This window comes from Ictalurus punctatus, chromosome 23 (assembly GCF_001660625.3).
Source record: "Ictalurus punctatus breed USDA103 chromosome 23, Coco_2.0, whole genome shotgun sequence".
Classification (NCBI taxonomy): domain Eukaryota; kingdom Metazoa; phylum Chordata; class Actinopteri; order Siluriformes; family Ictaluridae; genus Ictalurus; species Ictalurus punctatus.
Genome location: NC_030438.2, coordinates 9077501 through 9097352, shown reverse-complemented (window position 1 = coordinate 9097352; position 19852 = coordinate 9077501). Strand labels below are relative to the sequence as shown.

The following is a 19852-nucleotide window of genomic DNA, read 5'->3' as shown; positions in this document are numbered from 1 at the left end:
CTCAAACATCATCAGATTTTCACACACAAGTCGTAAAAGATGATGACGAGAACCCGATTAAACAAACGAGACAGAAATATTATACGTGGTGATTTATTTATTGAGGAAAATGATCCAGAATTACGTTTCCACGTGTTCAGGAGAAATCAACACTAGCGGGGAAACTGGTGCATCTCGCTCTCCAGCGTTTTCACTTTTCTGAGCCAGTTATCCAATCACGTGATCTGTCGAGGCAAAGTCACCACGCTCGTTGCTGTACATCGAGGAATTTATTCAGTAAACACGTTTCCATCGTAGTTTATGCGCACGTCTTTACCGAATTCAAAGATGATCCACCTGAATAGAGTACATTTTGGAGATTTTATCTGCATGTGGTGTTTCTATCCAGAGTTTTTATGTATTTTTTTATTTGTTATACAATATTTCATAATTTGCTTAAAAATATGTGGATGGAAACATATCTAGTGTTACACCAGGAGACGTGATTTATTCCTCTTCTACCACAGCAATTCACAAACATTTACTTTTAAACATTTATTAAAGAACAACACCATACTTTTACATTTATATTTATATTTCATGTTAACATCAAAGTCAGTTCCTGTTTCACTTACATTACAGCAGCTATAAACACTCGTTCCCTCACCATCCCTCTCTCTATTCTCTCTTTATTCCCTCTCTCTATTCCCTCTCTTTATTCTCTCTCTCTATTCTCTCTTTATTCTCTCTCTTTATTCTCTCTCTTTACTCTCTCTCTTTACTCTCTCTCTTTACTCTCTCTCTCTATCCTCTCTTTATTCTCTCTCTCTATTCTCTCTCTTTACTCTCTCTCTTTACTCTCTCTCTATTCTCTCTTTATTCCCTCTCTCTATTCTCTCTTTATTCCCTCTCTTTATTCCCTCTCTTTACTCTCTCTCTCTATTCTCTCTTTATTCCCTCTCTCTATTCTCTCTTTATTCTCTCTCTTTATTCTCTCTCTTTATTCCCTCTCTCTATTCTCTCTTTATTCCCTCTCTTTATTCCCTCATTATTCTCTCTCTTTATTCTCTCTCTTTACTCTCTCTCTTTACTCTCTCTCTCTTTACTCTCTCTCTCTTTACTCTCTCTCTCTTTACTCTCTCTTTACTCTCTCTCTTTACTCTCTCTCTCTCTTTACTCTCTCTTTCTCTTTACTCTCTTTATTCTCTCTTTCTCTTTATTCTCTCTCTCTCTTTATTCTCTCTTTATTCTCTCTTTCTCTTTACTCTCTCTCTTTATTCTCTCTTTCTCTTTACTCTCTCTCTTTATTCTCTCTTTATTCTCTCTCTCTATCCTCTCTCTTTACTCTCTCTCTCTATTCTCTCTTTACTCTCTCTACTCTCTCTTTACTCTCTCTTTACTCTCTCTTTACTCTCTCTTTATTCTCTCTCTTTACTCTCTCTCTCTATCCTTTCTCTTTACTCTCTCTCTCTCTATTCTGTCTTTATTCTCTCTCTATTCTGTCTTTATTCTCTCTCTCTATTCTCTCTCTATTCTCTTTCTCTTTATTCCCTCTCTCTATTGTCTAAACACAAAAATAATTACGCAGCTTGTCATGTTATGAGAAGAAGTGTAAACTCTCTCCTGATGATGTCGGAGCTTTACCTCTGACACTGGAGACTCCTTCCATAAATGTTCAAGAAACTTCTCCTTACAGAAAACGTCACCGTATCACTCTTACAATCGCACGCGTGTTTTGAATGCTGTTATATGGAGCGCTGTGGACGAGCGGTTACTATAGAAACGATGACAGTGCAGTGAGTATGTTTGGCTGCTGTAGGGGGAACGCGGTGTACTCGTTTGCTGTGTGTGAGAGTAACTCAGAAGTCCTGTGCATGTTCTGTGTGGTTTATTTTCCTCATGGTTCAGGATTGTGGTTTTTCCTTATAAAGGACTCAGAAACGTTCAACATTAAACGTTCTGTTTGTACCGCTACTTTGGTGGTGCTGGAATTTTTTTTAGTCCACTTCCTCCCATGCAGGGTGTGCGTGCGTGCGTGCGTGTGTGTGTATGTGTGTGTATGAGTGAGAGAGAGAGTGCGCACCACACATGGCCGGGACACACCCCCAGACCTTTCGAAGACACCGCCCGTGTGGGGGCGTGTTATTTCAGCAGGGTATAATTATACATGTGTTCAGATGCCCTGCGTCACTGTCAACCTGTGTGTGTGTGTGTGTGTGTGTGTGTGTGTGTGTGTGTGTGTGTGTGTGTGTGTGTGTGAGCGAGTCAGTACAAGTGAATCGGCCAATTACAGGTTTATATTCATAGACAGTGTAATTGTGTGTTAGGAGATATACCTCTCATATGATCGAGTGCAAAAGTTTGTGCACCCTCACTTACTGTGAAATGTTTGTTCATTATCAGTTATTTTTGTGACACTAATAAAATGAACTGCTAATTAATACTCATGCATATATATATATATATATATATATATATATATATATATATATATGTGTGTGTGTGTGTGTGTGTGTGTGTGTGTGTGTGTGTGTGTGTGTGTGTATATGTATATATGATGCTTTTCATGAATTTTCAGTGTGCATATTAATGCTTTTTTTACTTTGTTTTTAGACTTATTTATTTAATTTTTTTTAGATTCGCCTATGGCCAAGATATTGTTTATTTATTTAAGATATTTTTTCACTGTGTGTAAATATGAGTACATTCACAGGGGAAATATATTTCTGAAGTTCATTTCCTTCATAATAACACCCTGAAATTCAGTCTTTAAAAATAAACAATATATTTTATTTATTATTATTTCATTTTTTCAGTCATTTCATTCCTTATGTAAGTGCTTCAGTAAGAAGATCTGGACTCAATCTACTGTATTTAGTTTTTTATTTATTTTTTATCTTAATTTTATTAAAAACATGTAAAACCATTTTACATACTCTTTCACTGCATGGGGTAATTTAGTGTAGCTAATCCTTTTCTTTCCTTTTCTTTCTTTTCTTTCCTTTCCTTTTCTTTTCCATCCTATTCTTTTCTTTCCTTTTCCATCCTATTCTTTCCTTTTCTTGCCTTTTCTTTCCTTTCCTTTTCCATCCTTTTCTTTCCTTTCCTTTTCTTTCCTTTCCTTTCCTTTTCCATCCTTTTCTTTCCTTTCCTTTTCTTTCCTTTCCTTTCCTTTTCCATCCTTTTCTTTCCTTTCCTTTTCTTTCCTTTCCTTTCCTTTTCCATCCTTTTCTTTCCTTTCCTTTCCTTTCCTTTCCTTTCCTTTCCTTTTCCATCCTTTTCTTTCCTTTCCTTTCCTTTCCTTTTCTTTCCTTTCCTTTCCTTTCCTTTTCTTTCCTTTCCTTTTCCAGCCTTTCCTTTCCTTTTCATTCTTTTCCTTTTCTTTCCTTTTCCATCCTTTTCTTTTCTTTTCTTTCCTTTCCTTTTCCATCCTTTTCTTTCCTTTTCCTTCCTTTTCTTTTGTTTTCTTTTCTTTCCTTTCCTTTCCCATCCTTTTCCATCCTATTCTTTCCTTTTCCATCCTTTTCTTTTCTTTCCTTTTCATTCTTTTCCTTTTCTTTCCTTTCCTTTTCCAGCCTTTCCTTTCCTTTTCATTCTTTTCCTTTTCTTTCCTTTCCTTTCCTTTTCCATCCTTTTCTTTTCTTTCCTTTTCATTCTTTTCCTTTCCTCTCTTTTCCTTTTCCATCCTATTCTTTCCTTTCCTTTCCTTTCCTCTTCCATCCTTTCCTTTCCTTTTCTATACTTTTCTTTCCTTTTTTCCTTTTCCATGTTTTCCTTTTCTTTTCTTTCCCTTCCTTTCCTTTATCACCATTCATTTTGATATCATTTTATTTTACTCCCTGTGGAGAGATTTCCATTGATCTTCTTTTTCTGTGTATGTTTAATACACTAACCTCTCATTCCTTAAACTCACTACATATAAATAATTTCGTTCTCGAGCTAAATGTCATCCCAAGCGCTCATTTCCGCCCACGTGTTTTGGTGTGGCAGTCTGGCGATAGTGCGTATTTACGTCGAGTCAATCAGCGATCTGTATCCGAGGAAAATTGTAGCTTAAAGCCCACACTGGGCCGGAAACGTGCAGGACGCTACTCCTGCCAGATGTTTTTTAAGCATGGTATGTACATCTTTATTCCATATTTATCTTCCGGAGAGTGTCGGTATTTTAGCTTCTGTCAGGACATCTGCTTATGTTCTGAATTTGGAGGAAAAAAGCCAGAATAACGGCACTCCCAGAAGTGCATTCATAGACGGTAACAGTCATTACATCGGAGATGTTTGTGTTGGTTTGTGGTGAAGTGATGGAGGGTGTAGCGAACGTTGAGTATAGTTTTCTTTACAGCTGTAATCCCCAGATGTTTAGAGTCTGTCTTCTGAGAGTAACGTAAACACACATTATTAAATACTCCAGTTGATCATAATCTGTAAATTGTGCTGTTTAGTCCGTTCGGACTCAAAATCAGGACTTGGAGGCAGTGTGAACGTCTGCGATAACGCCTCACACTAAGTAATAACACTCTTCTTTTTTCACTCAGTGTGTGTTTGGGTCTAATCAAGTCCAGGCCTGAGTTTTTCTCAGAGTAATAACACACTGTCAGAGTGTTAGTCTCCGTCCCGTAAACACAGCGACCACGACGTGGGTTTGAAAAATCTGTCTGTAATGAGAGTTCTCATTCTGGAGCGGTCTCGTCCTCGTCCAGCAACAACTTCATCACCCTGATTGCGATGTGTCACCAGACAGAAAGTCCTGTAGAGCTATAGTTATAGAATTATTGTATAAAAAATGACTAATGGTGTCAAATGTAGTTTGTAGATAAAAAGTCGTATAGTGTGATAGATTTAGCAGTAGTCAAGTTAAGTTACAGCAAAAAGTGTTATCATCCCTCTTCCATATACATGCGCTTACGGATGCCCATGATTGGATAATGTCGCTGTGATTGATGGAAGAAAGAGAGTATGTCCCTCCCACCCAGAAAGCACAGCCAGTTGTTCTGCATTGTGCTGCTTGGCGATGGACAGCTGTGGCATCGTCAGGATTCGAACTCGTAGTTTTTGGACCATAGGGAGGTCCACAGCTCCAGATGTTACTGTAGTCTCAAACTTTTGGACGTTATTGTATCCTCCTTATCCAATCACAAGTCTCCATACATATCCTTGTTATCCAATCCCAAATTTCCATAGTATCCTCCTTATCCAGTCACAAGTCTCCACACGTATTCTCGCTATCCAATCACAAGTCTCCATACATATCCTCGTTATCCAATCACAGGTGTCCATACATATCCTCGTTATCCAATTACAAATCTCCATACATATCCTCGTTATCTGATCACAAGTCTCCATACATATCCTCGTCATCCAATCACAAGTCTCCATACGTATCCTTGTTATCCAATCACAAATCTCCATAGTATCCTCCTTATCCAATCACAAATCTCCATATAAATCCTCGTTATCCAATCACAAGTCTGCATACATATCCTCGTTATCCAATCACAAATCTCCACACGTATCCTCGTTATGTATCTCCAAGGAGTCTTGGGCCTTCTACTGTAATGCTCTCCTAAACTTTTCCATAGCTCGTGCCTCGATCTGTTTTCTCGCAACATTATTTGCATCGTCATTTCTGACACTTACACTATAGGGTCTTATTATCTTTTCTGACAGTTAATTCCTTATCTACTTTTAATCTATTTCTACCTTAGATGAGGGACAGACTTTTCTCTTTCACTTATCTGCACAGTACAGTTGTTCCCTTCTCTCTTATCTACCCTGAACCGCTATCTCCTCTGTCTCTGCCTTATTCTGTATTTGATGTGTTCTTCTAACTTAGACGTTTGGTCAAACATCAACCCTGGACCCTCCAAGATGGTCCACACAAACCACTCTCTCATTTCCCCGGACACACTCGGTTTCACAATGGCCTTTGTGTTCATGTTAATAATAATAATAATAATAATAATAATAATAATAATAATAATAATAATGTGCCCAATACACATACTGCGAAACTTTATTACGTAAAAACAAAGAGTAATGTTTCTTTTTGTTAATGTTAAATGTTTTTTTAATATATTCCGTTACTACCTAAATTTCCTCTGTGTGTGTGTTTTTGTTTTTTTGTTTGTGTGTGTGTGTGTTTGTTTGTTTGTTTGTGTGTGTGTGTTTTTTTGTTTTTTTGTTTGTGTGTGTTTGTTTGTTTGTGTGTGTGTTTGTGTGTGTATATGTGTTTGTGTGTGTTTGTTTGTGTGTGTGTGGTTGTTTGTTTGTGTGTGTGTGTGTGTGTGTGTGTGTGTGTGTATGCGTGTGGTTGTTTGTTTGTTTGTGTTTGTTTGTGTGTGTGTGTGTGTGTGTGTGTGTGTGTGTGTGTGTGTTTTTGTCCTGCGCCTGGACACTTCCCTTTTCGACAGTGCATCAGTCATGAGGCTCTTGTGTGCGTTGTTATCTTTAACATTGCATCTGTCTTCTTCATTTTGGAGCTGGTCATGCTGATGCACTCTTTACTCAGCCACCACACCGTCTAATATCTCACCCCCTTTAACGTCTCACTAGACCCTTCGATTTGAATTATCTAGATTTTATTCATTACTTTATATACTTTATATCTTATTTTTATCCCAAATTTCCTACAGTACCCTGAACAGTACCGTGTAGTTTATTTTTAAATCTGATTTTCTGTTTCTATTCTTGTTTTATTTATTTTCCACGTGTGTTCATAAATGTGGCTGTGCATTTTAACCTCCCAGTACAGACATGCACACTTCCTCACAAAGTGCTCACTTGCTCCAAAAAGTGACTTCTATAAAAAGCGCCCCTTAATCACACACGACCCAAAATTGCTTTGTGTATAAATACAAAAAAAAAAAAAAAAAAACCACAATAGAGAACAGCGGGAATGTGAGAAAGAGAGAACGTACAGAGAGGCATGAACCGAGTGCTGAGGCCTCAGCCCTTCCTCTCTCTGTTACTCACCATTAAAGTTTAATTCCAGCTAAAAATAAACTGTTCGAGTTTGAAGATGTTAAAATAAATTAAATCAGTGTTTATTTTGGAAAACTTTATGAATTTGGAGTATTGTACTAAAAAAAGAGTGATGTTAATTACATGCGAGGAAAAATAAATAATATTTTGTAGAAAATGTGGGAAGTGTTTGCATACAGCACCGTAAATTGAGAATAAAACCATATGTATGATTATATATATAGTTCTAATATATATATATAAACATGTAATGAGAATAAAGTATTTATAGCTATATGTATTATTAATATGTATACTTACATATTTATATATTAAATAGTATTCTGATAAATGTTTATAACATTTATAATTATGTAAATAATTTCCCATCAGAACCATTGAAGAACCCTTTTTTCTACTAGTGTGCATTACAAACCTATGATCTTCTTCTTAATGTCTAGAACCTGTCAGGAGTTTAACTTTAGTTTGTTTGTACTTGGTACACTTTAAAAAATAATAAAAAGTGATATAATTACAGCCTCTCAGGTTCCTAAAGGTTCTGTTACACTACATTTCATAGCAGCATTCTACATAGAATGTTTAAGGGTTCCCCTTTAGGGACAGCTGAAGAACCCTAAGCGTTTCAATCTAAAAATGTGAGGTTGTAGGTTCCTGGAACCTTGTGGAATAGTAAACTAGCTAACATTACCGTTGGAACGTCTGAATTTATTCTCAAAATTGTGAACCCTTGAGGGTTTTTTTTGGTTGTTCTTCATGGTGAATCCTTCAAAAGTTCTATGTAGAATCCTACAGCAGTGTCTTTCCCTATTAGAAAGGGTTCCAGGTAGAACTCTATTAGGAAGCTTAATTTTCCAATGGAACCTTAAACAACCTTTATTTATTTATTTATTTATTTATTTATTTATTTATTTATTTATTTATTTTAACCAGGAACCCTTTGTAAGCTAAATGTTAAACTCTTCATTGCACAATTGCCCAAAACAAAAGGGTTCTTTAAGGGTTCCATAAGGGTTTTTTGTATAATTAAGAGTTCGTAGCTTCCAGAATGTGTTGTTATGAACTGGTAATCTGTAATATCTGTAGATGTTGTATCTTGAATGCTGTACAGAGTGTTCTGATAACGTTCTCTGTTAGCTGTGTGTGTACAGTAGAACCAGAGTAGATGAGTAGTAAACCCTGTACGCTATCTCTCATCGTGTGCCGTGTCTTCTTCTGCATCACACAGACACGTGAGGCGAGTTTATAAATAACAGTGTTCTGGATGTACACTTGTAATGAGCTTTATTAAACCTGTGCCTCAGGGTTCTCTCGCTCAGATGGGTGTTCTGCTGTTCTGGTGAGACCGTTACATTAGATTAGAGCAGAAAGGCAGGAGATAAATATTTAGATTAGACATCTGCTCTGATGTGAAACACACACACACACACACACACACACACACACACACACACACACACACACGTAGACTCGGTAGAAGAGTTTTATGATGTTATGGTAACATACTGAGTGACATGATGAAGTTGATTATTTTCCTGTAACAGCACTTCCCCAAGTATTTTATTCCCCTTATTTATACCAAGGACTACAATTTCTTATTTATGAAAGAACGACACATCATAGCTTTCATTAATGTAAACGTTAGTTCCTTTTCTCACTTAAGTTATAGCAGCTGTAAACAGTCCGTCCCTCACCAGCCCTCTCTTTATTTTATTTTTAGATTTTAGTTAGCGTATGTGTCCATGTATTTTGAACATTACAGCCCATTTTGCATCACTTCACCCAGGAGCCATTTAAAGGAACCTTTTTACGAGCCAAAGGGCCCTTAATTATCCACTGAACCCTTGAAGAACCCTTGAGGAACATTTTTTTTTCCAAGAAAATGTACCAAGAAGCTTTTAGATATTAGGATGAAAATAATGAGCAATAATTTGGAGTTTGTACCACACACTTATCCAGTTAATACACACACTCTTAGGAAAACGGTCTTAAGGGTTCTTTGCATAAATAATGGTTCTTAGCATCTAGAAAAGGCGTTTACTTGGAACACATTCTGAGAGGGAAACATGGAACCTTCTAGTAGAGTAACAACTGAAGAACTTTTGAGGGTTCTAAACATTTTGTAATCTGTAACGTGTATGAAATAAAACAACAACAACAACAACAACAACATTGCAATCACAGTGAAGTTTCTGGGTTGAGGGTCTGTGCAGCATTTTTTTTTTTTCTCAGTCAGAGCACTGAGTCTGTGGTTTCTGATCTGGAACTTCACATTCATGTCACAGATTGTTCCTCTCACTTCCTCTGAAAATCATGATTGCACTCTGTGGCTCAGCACAATTTACTCCAACCTGCAATTAGAAGAAGAAGAAGAAGAAGAAGAAGAAGAAGAAGAAGAAGAAGAAGAAGAAGATTATAAGTAAAGCATGAGCCACCGAGTGTGCCGAGCTTAGTTCAGGGTTTGGGAGATTAACAATTTCATTGAAGCAGGAACTTCCTGATTTCTGGAAAGCTCCAGAACATGGAGGCCATGACTACTTCAGGTTTAAGGCTGACTAAAGTCAGGATGTTCTGCAGTATGTTGCATATATTGATAAATACCAATAAGCTGTAAATCCCCAAGCATGTTCACGACATTTACATTTAGCCACTGAGCTGAAAACATCAAAATGGCAACTAAGCAGTGTAAGAGCACCTCTTAAGTGCAGTGTGCAGTAAATGTTCCAATAATGCAGCTCGGCCATTGCGGTGCATCAGCTAAAGCAGACACAAACTAACTCCTCCTCCTTTTATAGTCTAATTTAAATCTGTTTTTTGATTTATTTTGGAATCTATTTCTTTCAAGTCATCAGCATGAAATGACAAAATTTGAGTTTCAGTAAATGTAAAACTTTACAGAGTAATCCGTATATAAAAAAAATCGACAGCTATCTGAAGCCGATTAGGAAAGGTTCATGTTTGTGAGTCTGCTTATATGTAAATTTACTCAATCTCTGGAGACAGATGCAGGATATAGATGTTTTTTCTGAACAAACTGGATTTTCATGAACACTGCATTTCTCGTGAGGGGAAAACTGAAGGAGGAAAAGTTTGCGAGTGTAATCAGTTTGATCAGCGTTTTGGGGATTAATCCTGGAAGCTGAAGAATGACCCGCTGGTCTTTTTGTGCTAACAGCGACTCCCGGCATTTCCCTTGCATTTCCTGCTTGTTTCTTGCGTGAGAGATAAGTGCTGTTTGGGGGAGATAATTTACTCAGAGCATGTCTTTCTGAAACACCACATCCCACATCCTCATCAGCAGCAGTGCGTTCTGTAGAACTTCTGGTTCTTGGTGCTCCTGCTTGGGGTTTTTTTCCTTTTAAATTGCACACGAAATGTAGAAGGGAAGGTTCCTGATTTAGCCTTAAGGTTAACTCATTATTATGTAGTCTAGTTTGAACTGAGTGGGCAGGTATAGAACAGACGCAGCGTAAACACACACATATATATTTTCTTTTACGTTTCTTTGCTCACAGGCTGCATTTTACTCTGAAATGAGGGTTGAGACATAGAATTACCACTAGTAAACAAGCTAATGGCACAAGGAAATGAAGGACAATGTAGTGATTTATTATTATTATTATTATCATTATTATTATTATAACCAGTGAGAACAAATGAACTCCGGAGCAGAATACAGACACAAGGGCAGAAGGTTTATTGCTGTTATTGAGTTTTTGAGAGGCTAGGAATGTGGGCAGGGTGGAACGTGGACCTGGAGAACAGGGGAAAACAGGGTTACACCGGGAGTGAAACATGAAGCAACAACGAATTGAACAAGATCACAAGAAGGGCCTACTCGCAGATACCACACTGTTAGACAGAGCAATCTGTCAAAGACTGGCTGTAGAACTGGGCTTTTTATGTTCTGGATGATAAGCAGGAGCATCTGCCAAAGCAATCAGAAAGCGTGCGAAGTGGAGCATCATGCCCAGGGACAGGAGTCTCACTCCATGACAGTACCCCGCTCTCAACAGGAGCCTCTGGGCGACCTGCCAGGCTTGTCTGAATGGGCCTCAACCTAGGAGGGCCTGGAACCCTGGGTACTGTGATGCTCATGGCAAGGCCTGAGGGGGAGTGATGCCCACGGCGAGGCCAGGGGGGAAAGGGAGGCAGAACCGATGTCCTCGGTGTGCAAAAAGGCAGAGTGATATCCTTGGTGGAGCTGGGAGGGTGGGAGATGGCTCCAGCCAGGATTTTAATCCCCTCCCCAAAAATTCCTGGAGGGGGCGCTTGACATTGGGGCCACCCTTGGCACCACGCTTGGCTGAAGCATTCTGTCTGAGGGGGAATACGATGGATGCAGACTGGTGCTAGGTGAGGTATCTGCAAATCTCTGAGAAGCATTGTGGTGGAAGCCCAGACACACACACACACACACACACACACACACACACGCATACACACACACGCATACACACACAAACAAGAAGTCAAGGAGAAACAACCACAGGAAACACCAGGAGGAGGGAAACAGAAAAGCACAAAGAAACAGGGAAACCATCAGGACTCAAACCTGCACCATGACAATTGTTGTTGTTTCACTTTAAGGTTTCTTTGCTGCATTTTCTCATTAAATGAGTAACAGTGTTGAAAGGGATTTTTTTTTTTACATAAATTTAACAAACACAAGAATGTGGCTCATTAGCGTCCACGTGGATATTAGGGCCATTAATAATGATTTACTTCAAAAGTTTTTAAATGTTTAATACAATAAAAAGACGGCCACAGAATGTAGTCACAAAAGCCTCCTTCTGCGGTTGGATCATGGACTTCCTGCCTAGACCACAAATGTTTCGATTCAGGAGCAGCACCTGCAGCACCGTCACACTGGGTACAGGAACCCTCCAGCGCTGCACGCTCAGCTCGTGACTGTTCACACCGATGACGCATGACCGTACGGCGACGTGCAGCTCACGCTGCATCATCACGTCTCTGCGACTCATCATCAACCACGACAAGACATCCTTCTATACGGCTAGATACGACTCTACTCACTAAACACCACGCACTACACCGGTGTACAACACCGCTCTACAACACTGCTCTACAACACCGCTCCACAACACCGCTCCACAACACCGCTCCACAACACCGCTCCACAACACCGCATGTCGCACATCAGTCATGGTGTGCTTGTATTTATTATCTTTTCCATTACGTACTGCCGATTTGTCTTCCAGTAGGTTGTTGAGTGTGTTCACGTCTGTCTGTGAACTACTTCATTCCACTGTACACTTGTATATACCAATAACACTCTCTAATCTAATCTAATTTCATTTCTAATGTGTGTAACAGGTTTGTACTTGCACTCAAAGCGACTTCAATATCACAAAATCATATGTTCAGGGAAAATAAAGAAAAGAAATGACCTTAGAACGAGAACATACTTTCCTTCTTCTGGTGATTTTCAGGAAATGTGTTCTTCCTGTTGAAGTCTTCATGATCTCTAATGGACGAGCCGTGGAAAAGGAAGAGACGATTCAGGTGTTAATGCAGAACTGATCCGAGTTTTAAAGTACTTTAATGGTTCTATTTAAAAAGTAAAACGTAGCTACACCTGTATAGCTATATATGCCGTCGGTTTTGTAGGTTCTTTTGATGTTCTAAGTTATAAGATTTATCTGAAACGTTCACGTGGATCGTTGTGCTTGTAATGTCTTTTCGTTTTATTCTACACACACGTTTATACATGTAATATCCCTAATCTGTTGCTTCTTATTTTCAAAATTGCAGATATATAGATGGAAAGAATGAAGGGAAGGTTCCTGATTTAGCCTGAAGGTTAACTCATCATTATGTAGGCAGGTACAGATCAGACACACACACACACACACACACACACACACACCGCATACAATCATCCCACCCATACACTGAAGTGTGTATAATTAGGCGTGTTTAGGGTTCCAGTCTGTGCTGAATGGAAAGGAGTTCCTCCTACTTTTAGCGCTTTTCCCCTCCCACTCCCAGCTGTATTACTCTCCCTCCCTCTTCTCCCTCGTTCTCTCAGTCAGATTCTGCCGAGCGCTTGTTTTTCACACGCAGACGAGGTTCCTCTGACCTGCAGAGACGTCCTGGGCTGAGAGGAGCGAAGGAGGAACTCGGGGGTTTGTGTTCAGAGCAGAATGGAGGTGGACATGTTAAGCAGAAGAGACTCCAAACCAAGCGTGTCTCCATGTACACTCACGAAAGTGGCTCTGTTCACACTGGTGTGTTTCTGTCTTGCTCTGCTGATTACTGTCATTGCAGGTAAGTGTATCAGGTGCACACACACACACACACACACACACACACACACACACACACACACACTTTTGTTGTAAGTAGGAAAATGTTGAGGAGTTGACCTCAACCTCAAAAATATACAGTGCGTGCGTGTGTGTGTGTGTGTGTGTGTGTGTGTGTGTGTACCTGTGTCTGTACCTGTTACATGTATGTAATATTTATTTTTCTCTTGTGTCTCTTTTGTCTTATTATTTATATTTTCACTTTTAAAAAATTCTCTTTCTTTCTTTCTTTCAGTTTTTCCCCCTCCAGTGTCCTCCCTTCTCTTAGAACAGGGTTTAAGAAAAAAACATTTTTGACTTTCTATACCGCTAACAAAGTCCTTATTGTCCAACAGAAAGAAACAGACACCAGTGCAAAAATTTGTGCCCCCCATTTCTCAATATGATAGAAATGCTCTATAATTACATCAACATGTTTCATATCCTCTGCACAGTTTTTGGACAGTTATCTCCTTTGTTAGGGCTCGGAAGAATAAAAAATTTACAACCCTAAATGGTTCTTTCGTTCCTTAAATACAGATTTTATATATACATGTATTCAAGTTTTAGCCTCTTGTAAAATAGTAAATAGAAAGAGAACAGTTGCGCTTTGATGTGCAGAAACGATACGCTGCAAAATATATTCACGTGTGTTGGATTTCATGTCATAAGACTACAATAAACCAAATATAAGATTATTAATCTATATCTAGACATATTTTGACCAGTTTCAAGTGAAAACAGTCTTGTTCTATTGGCAGATGAAAATTCTCTCTTTTTGAGCAGTTCTTTTTAGAAAGGAGAGAAATTAAAAGAACATTTAAAGCTTGACATGAAAAAAACATCTAAACCCGAGCTTGATTTATAATAATAATTAATATAATATATCAGATGGATTTGCTCATATTGAAGACAGTTCCTTAGCTAAGATATAATATTTTTTGCAGTGAACGTGGGGGGTGAAAACATTTGCAGTGAGCTATAGCTCCTTTCTGTCGTTGCATTTAGCTGTATAGATTCACACACACTCACACACACACACACAGACACACACACACTCTGCATGACTTGTGAGAAACGCGTCACTGGAAAAGAGTTGTAGTAGCGTGTGTGTGTGAGTGTGTGTGTGTGTGTGTGTGTGTGTGTGTGTGTGTATGAAAGAGAGAGAGAGAGAGAGAGAGTATTTTAGGACGGTATGAAGTTACATACACAGCTTTGCTCTGAGGACCGATTAGTTCAGTGTACCAACAACAAACACTGCAGGTCTGTGGGGTTTTTACACAACTTCACCCAACTCACAGCGCTGACGAGATCTGCATTCTGATTGGTCAGGAGGTGTTGATTAATTTTCTGTAACAGCGGCTCTGATAGTAGTGCAAATCACAGGTTTATATGAATGCACTCGTTCTAGTAGGTTATCGCTTCACTGCTCATTCTCTCTCTCTCTCTCTCTCTCTCTCTCTCTCTGTCTCTCTTTCTTTCTCTCTCTCTCTCTCACACACATACACACACACACACACACACACACACAACACACATGCTGGCCTAAAGCTCTGTATCTGAGTGGTGTTCTGGTTCACGCTGTGGTCATCTGCTGTTTAGTTGTGTAGTGGACTGTAGACAGTGTAAAAGCAAAACCACTAGAGTTGCACAAAACACACACACACACATACACACACAGACACACACACAACACACACACACACACACACACACACACACATGGCATGTGGTGTGACTACTACTCATCAGTCAGTGTTAAACTTAAAATACAGTGTTAACAATATGGCTTATTTGAATTATTTTTCATTCTGTGTGTGTGTGTGTGTGTGTGTGTGTGTGTGTGTGTGTGTGTGTGTGTGTGTGTGTGTGTGTGTTTGGTCTCTGTACTTTTTTGGTATGTGTGCAATAGAGCGTTAGGTCAGCGTTCCTGTTGACATCCACACCAGGGACAGCTGTTGCAGCGTGATGTTAGTTGCTGGATGTTGGTTGCTCTGACACTCTCACTTTTTTCCTCTCTAAGTCTCGCAGAAATCGACCAGAGACGAGTTCTGTCTGACGCCGGAGTGCATTGAAGCAGGTGAACTCCTCACTCGAGCACACTCAGGTCCACACGCCGTCACGCAAATATAAATAAACCGAATAAAGTATACCACAAGATCCAAAGACATCCACTAGAGGGCAAATCGCAGGTTTATATCCATGCTTTCTCGTTTCTATAGTAACAGCTCGATCACAGGGTCTAATGCACAGGGATATACCACACAAACCAACAGGTTTTAAAAATCCATAATGTGGTGACGTTTTCTGTAATTTATATAACACATAAGGAAGGAGTCTCAAGTATCAGCGCTTTGTTAAAGTCAGAGGTAAAGCCGTAACTCTTAGTAGTTGTTCTGCTTGTGTGTTAGAGGAACTTTATGAAGTGTGGGTTTGGTATTTTGTCGTCGTCTAGCCAGTTCCATTCTTAACAAGCTGGACCAAGGCGTCAAACCGTGTGATGATTTCTACCAGTACGCGTGTGGAGGCTGGCTCAGAGAAAACCCCATTCCGGAAGATTCCTCCAGCTATGGGATTTACCCCTGGCTCCGGCAGAACGTCGACCTCAAACTCAAAGGTATGGCATCCTGACGGTGTAAACGCTGCGTTTCGGTCGATATATTTTCTATCAGGAAGCTGAGGATTTCTGTCGGGTTTCTTGTAGAGCTCCTGGAGAAGCCCACTGTGGAGGGCGACCTTGAGGCAGTGAAGAAGGCCAAGGTGTTGTACCGCTCCTGCATGAATGAGAGTGAGTTTCAGAACAAGTACGTGTGACGTAAATCAAAAGAAATTCAGTCGGATTCAGCTCCGTTTTTCGAAAAGTATAAATGGAACCAAACAGAGGCATGTGGCATGCTAAAAACAGTCCCTGATCAACTTGCTAGCTAGAAATAATAGCATTTCAACAGTATCAAACCATAAACCGTATGTTTTGTATATTAGCTAACTAGTTAAACATTCACTCCTGCACATTCAAACATTATTAAACATTAGCTAAGCCAAATGATAGATTTGTCTAAGCTAGCATAATATTGTCCTTATGACTGATTGCTTAACGAACTAGCGAGGAACACAGGATCAGACGTGGATAATGGGTTGGACTCTGGTGTTCTGAAGTGAAACCTTTGGTTCTTCATTGGAACATGGAGACACCAGTGGACATCAAAGGATGAAAAAACAAACAAACCATGATCCCTTTCGGGTCCTAAGAAGAAAACCTTATAAATCCCTTTGAATAAAAAATATCTGCCTGAATAAATAATGTAAATGAATTCATATATAATATAAAATGAATATAATTGATGGATAAAAGTGAAGCCGTAAGTTCAGCTGATGAAACACGTCGAAATATGTGTGAAATTCCCGCCATGTGTTTTATTTAAACACTAACACTTCCTCTGGGCTCGTCTAAGCTGCCATCGAGATGCTGGACGCCAAGCCGCTGCTGAAGGAGCTGAAGAAGCGCGAGTTCCGCTGGCCCGTCCTGGCCGACGCTCTGGGTTCTGATGTTCAGTGGGACCCGAGAAAGTTCGACCTGCTCCAGACGCTGGCTCAGATCCGCACTCAGTACAGCAAATCCGTCCTGCTGCGGCTCTTCGTCTCAGCTGACGACAAGAACTCACAGGAGTACATCCTCAAGGTGAGGCTGAGGAACCGGCCACGACGCCACACTTCACATGTTCCACCTAGAACAGTAGTCACCAACGTTCTTCCTGGAGAGCTACCCTCCAGCAGCTTTCCTCTCCAACAAGATCTAACACACCTGATTTAGATGATCACGAACTTCTTAAGGCAGGTAGCTGGTCCAGTGGGCATCATTACGACTGGAGCTGAAGTCAGGAACAGGGTTGGTGACCGCTGGACGAGAACCTCAAAGGGTTCTTCAGTTTGTTTGTCCCTTTGGGGGACGTATTAAAGCTAGAAATCTAGAACCATTAAACATCATTTTTAGAATGTAGAGTTTAAAAAAAAACCTTTTATGAACCTTACCTTTAACTAGATTATTTATTTATTTGTTTGTTTGTTTGTTTGTTTGTTTATGCATCATGCATTTGCTACTTTTTCATTTCATCTTCGACATCATTGAGTTTAAGAAAAAATGAATTTCTCTAATTTGTGTGTTTGTAATCTTGGACAGGGATATGTGGAGAATTTGTGCATGTATTTATTATTTATTTTATTTATCTGTTTATCTTTGATCTCTTCTCTCAGATAGACCAGGCGTCCTTGGCTTTATCCAGAGATGATTACGTCACCAACAGCACTGAGGCACAAGCAGTGAGTCTAACACACACAAACACACACACACACACACACACACGCTCACTCACTCACTCACTCCATGTTCTCCCGGATCAGAACAGAGACGCTCTCCTGAAGCTCATGGTGGGCGTGGCCGTCATGCTGGGAGCCAGTGAGCAGGCGGCTGGGTCTCAGATGAAAGCGGCGCTGGACTTTGAGATGAAACTCGCTCAGGTGAAAAGATTTCAGTATTTTTCTTTAAGGTCACTTATGTAATAAAGTACTAAAGTACTGAAGTCTTTAAGGGACTTCTCGGTTTGATAATGTTCTGGATTTTGGGTTCTGTGTGTGTGTGTGTGTGTGTGTGTGTGTGTGTGTGTGTGTGTGTGTGTTTAGATCATGATTCCTTATGAGAACCGCACCTCTGAGAGCATGTACAACAGATACAGCCTGTCTAAACTACAGCGCACCATCCCTGGGGTAACACACACACACACACACACACACACACACACACACACACACACGCGCGTATGCACACACACACTCACACACACTGAATACTTGTAAATCATGTAAATCATGAACAATACTACCGTTTATAATAGTATTATAACAAAATGATAAATTGTAATGCATAATGTACTAATACATAAACGGATTCTACCTTAATGTTCTCTTATTTGTTTGTTTTTATTGCTATGATTATTTCAGTGCTTTTATTGTTTTATTTCACTTTTATTTGATATTCTTCATGAAGCATTTTTAGAGCATTATTGTTGAATTATGAATATTTATTTAATCTCTTTCTCACTCTCTCCCTATTTCTGTCTCCTTTTCTCTATCTTCCATCTCCCTCTTTCTTTCCATCTGTCTTTCTCTTTCCCTATATCTCCATCTACCTGTTTCTCTCTCTCTCTCCTTCTCTCTCTCTCTCTCTCACTTTCCCTATATCTCCATCCCCCTGTTTCTCTCTCTCTCTCTCTCTCTCTCTCTCCCTATATCTCCATCCCCCTGTTTCTCTCTCTCTCCTTCTCTCTCTCTTTCCCTATATCTCCATCCCCCTGTTTCTCTCTCTCTCCTTCTCTCTCTCTTTCCCTATATCTCCATCCCCCTGTTTCTCTCTCTCTCTCTCTCTCTCTCTCTCTCTCTCTCTCTCCCTATATCTCCATCCCCCTGTTTCTCTCTCTCTCTCTCTCTCTCTCACCCTCTCTCTCTCTCTCTCCCTATATCTCCATCCCCCTGTTTCTCTCTCTCTCCTTCTCTCTCTCTTTCCCTATATCTCCATCCCCCTGTTTCTCTCTCTCTCTCTCTCTCTCTCTCTCTCTCTCTCTCTCCCTATATCTCCATCCCCCTGTTTCTCTCTCTCTCTCTCTCACACTCTCTCTCTCTCTCTCTCTCTCTCTCTCTCTCTCTCTCTCTCTCTCTCTCTCTCTCTCTCCCTATATCTCCATCCCCCTGTTTCTCTCTCTCTCTCATTCTCTCCCTCTCTCTCTCTCTCTCTCTCTCTCTCTCTCACTTTCCCTATATCTCCATCCCCCTGTTTCTCTCTCTCTCTCTCTCTCTCTCTCTCTCTCTCTCTCTCTCTCTCTCTCTCTCTCTGCAGTTTAACTGGCTGATGTTTGTTCAAGCAGTGATTGACTCAAAGCTCTATCCGGATCTTTCCATCTCGTCCTCGGAGCAGGTGATCGTCCGAGCTCCTCAGTACCTGAAGGACCTTTTCCAGCTGTTGAACGTGACAGAGAGCAGGTACACAGACGCAACGAAGCAGATGCACAGATCACACTTGGATTAGGAGATGAAAGACGTCGTCTGTTTCTCTGTGTGATAAAATATCTGCAGATCTGTAATCTGACACTAACCTGATGGTCTCGTCTCTTCTGTGCTTCAGGACGGTGGCGAACTACGTGGTGTGGAGGTCCATCCTGTCTCGAGTCACAACGCTGAGCCGCCGCTTCCTCTACAGATATCTGGACTTCGCTCGAGTGAGAACAGCACAACACACTCCTCATTATTATTATGTATTATTCATTAACATCATACTGCACATCAATGCTCCTCAGCTCTCACAAATGATTTCAAGAGATTTTTTAAAAGTGTGTTTATGAAATAACAAAACACTTAATGCTTTAAATAATTGAAGTGTTGGTAATAATTCTCTTTGAGAATATGAAGTATAGACAATGTGTATGCTGTAATATTTATATACACATCAGACTATCACCTTTTATACACCGTTCCTCTTCTACTATATTGCACAGATCGATGCAAACATAGTACACACACAACAGACATTTTTGTCTCCA

The 19852-nt window shown here is 39.9% G+C and overlaps 1 protein-coding gene across 2 annotated transcripts in view; it reads left to right on the top strand.

The window, feature by feature from the left end:
* Positions 1-12968: 12968 nt before the first annotated feature.
* The window catches only part of phex (phosphate regulating endopeptidase homolog, X-linked), a 14666-nt gene continuing 7782 nt past the window's right edge, over positions 12969-19852 (top strand). The window contains exons 1-10 of one of the 2 annotated variants that reach the window (XM_053674936.1): positions 12969-13248; positions 15289-15345; positions 15721-15882; positions 15970-16053; positions 16718-16944; positions 17517-17582; positions 17664-17780; positions 17943-18026; positions 19153-19295; positions 19438-19531. In XM_053674936.1, coding sequence (XP_053530911.1) covers positions 13125-13248; positions 15289-15345; positions 15721-15882; positions 15970-16053; positions 16718-16944; positions 17517-17582; positions 17664-17780; positions 17943-18026; positions 19153-19295; positions 19438-19531 — 1158 coding nt within the window. In that variant the 5' untranslated portion in view covers positions 12969-13124. Of the gene's footprint in view, positions 13249-15288; positions 15346-15720; positions 15883-15969; positions 16070-16717; positions 16945-17516; positions 17583-17663; positions 17781-17942; positions 18027-19152; positions 19296-19437; positions 19532-19852 lie in introns of those variants that run through there. The other variant, XM_053674937.1, reaches the window with a different exon arrangement.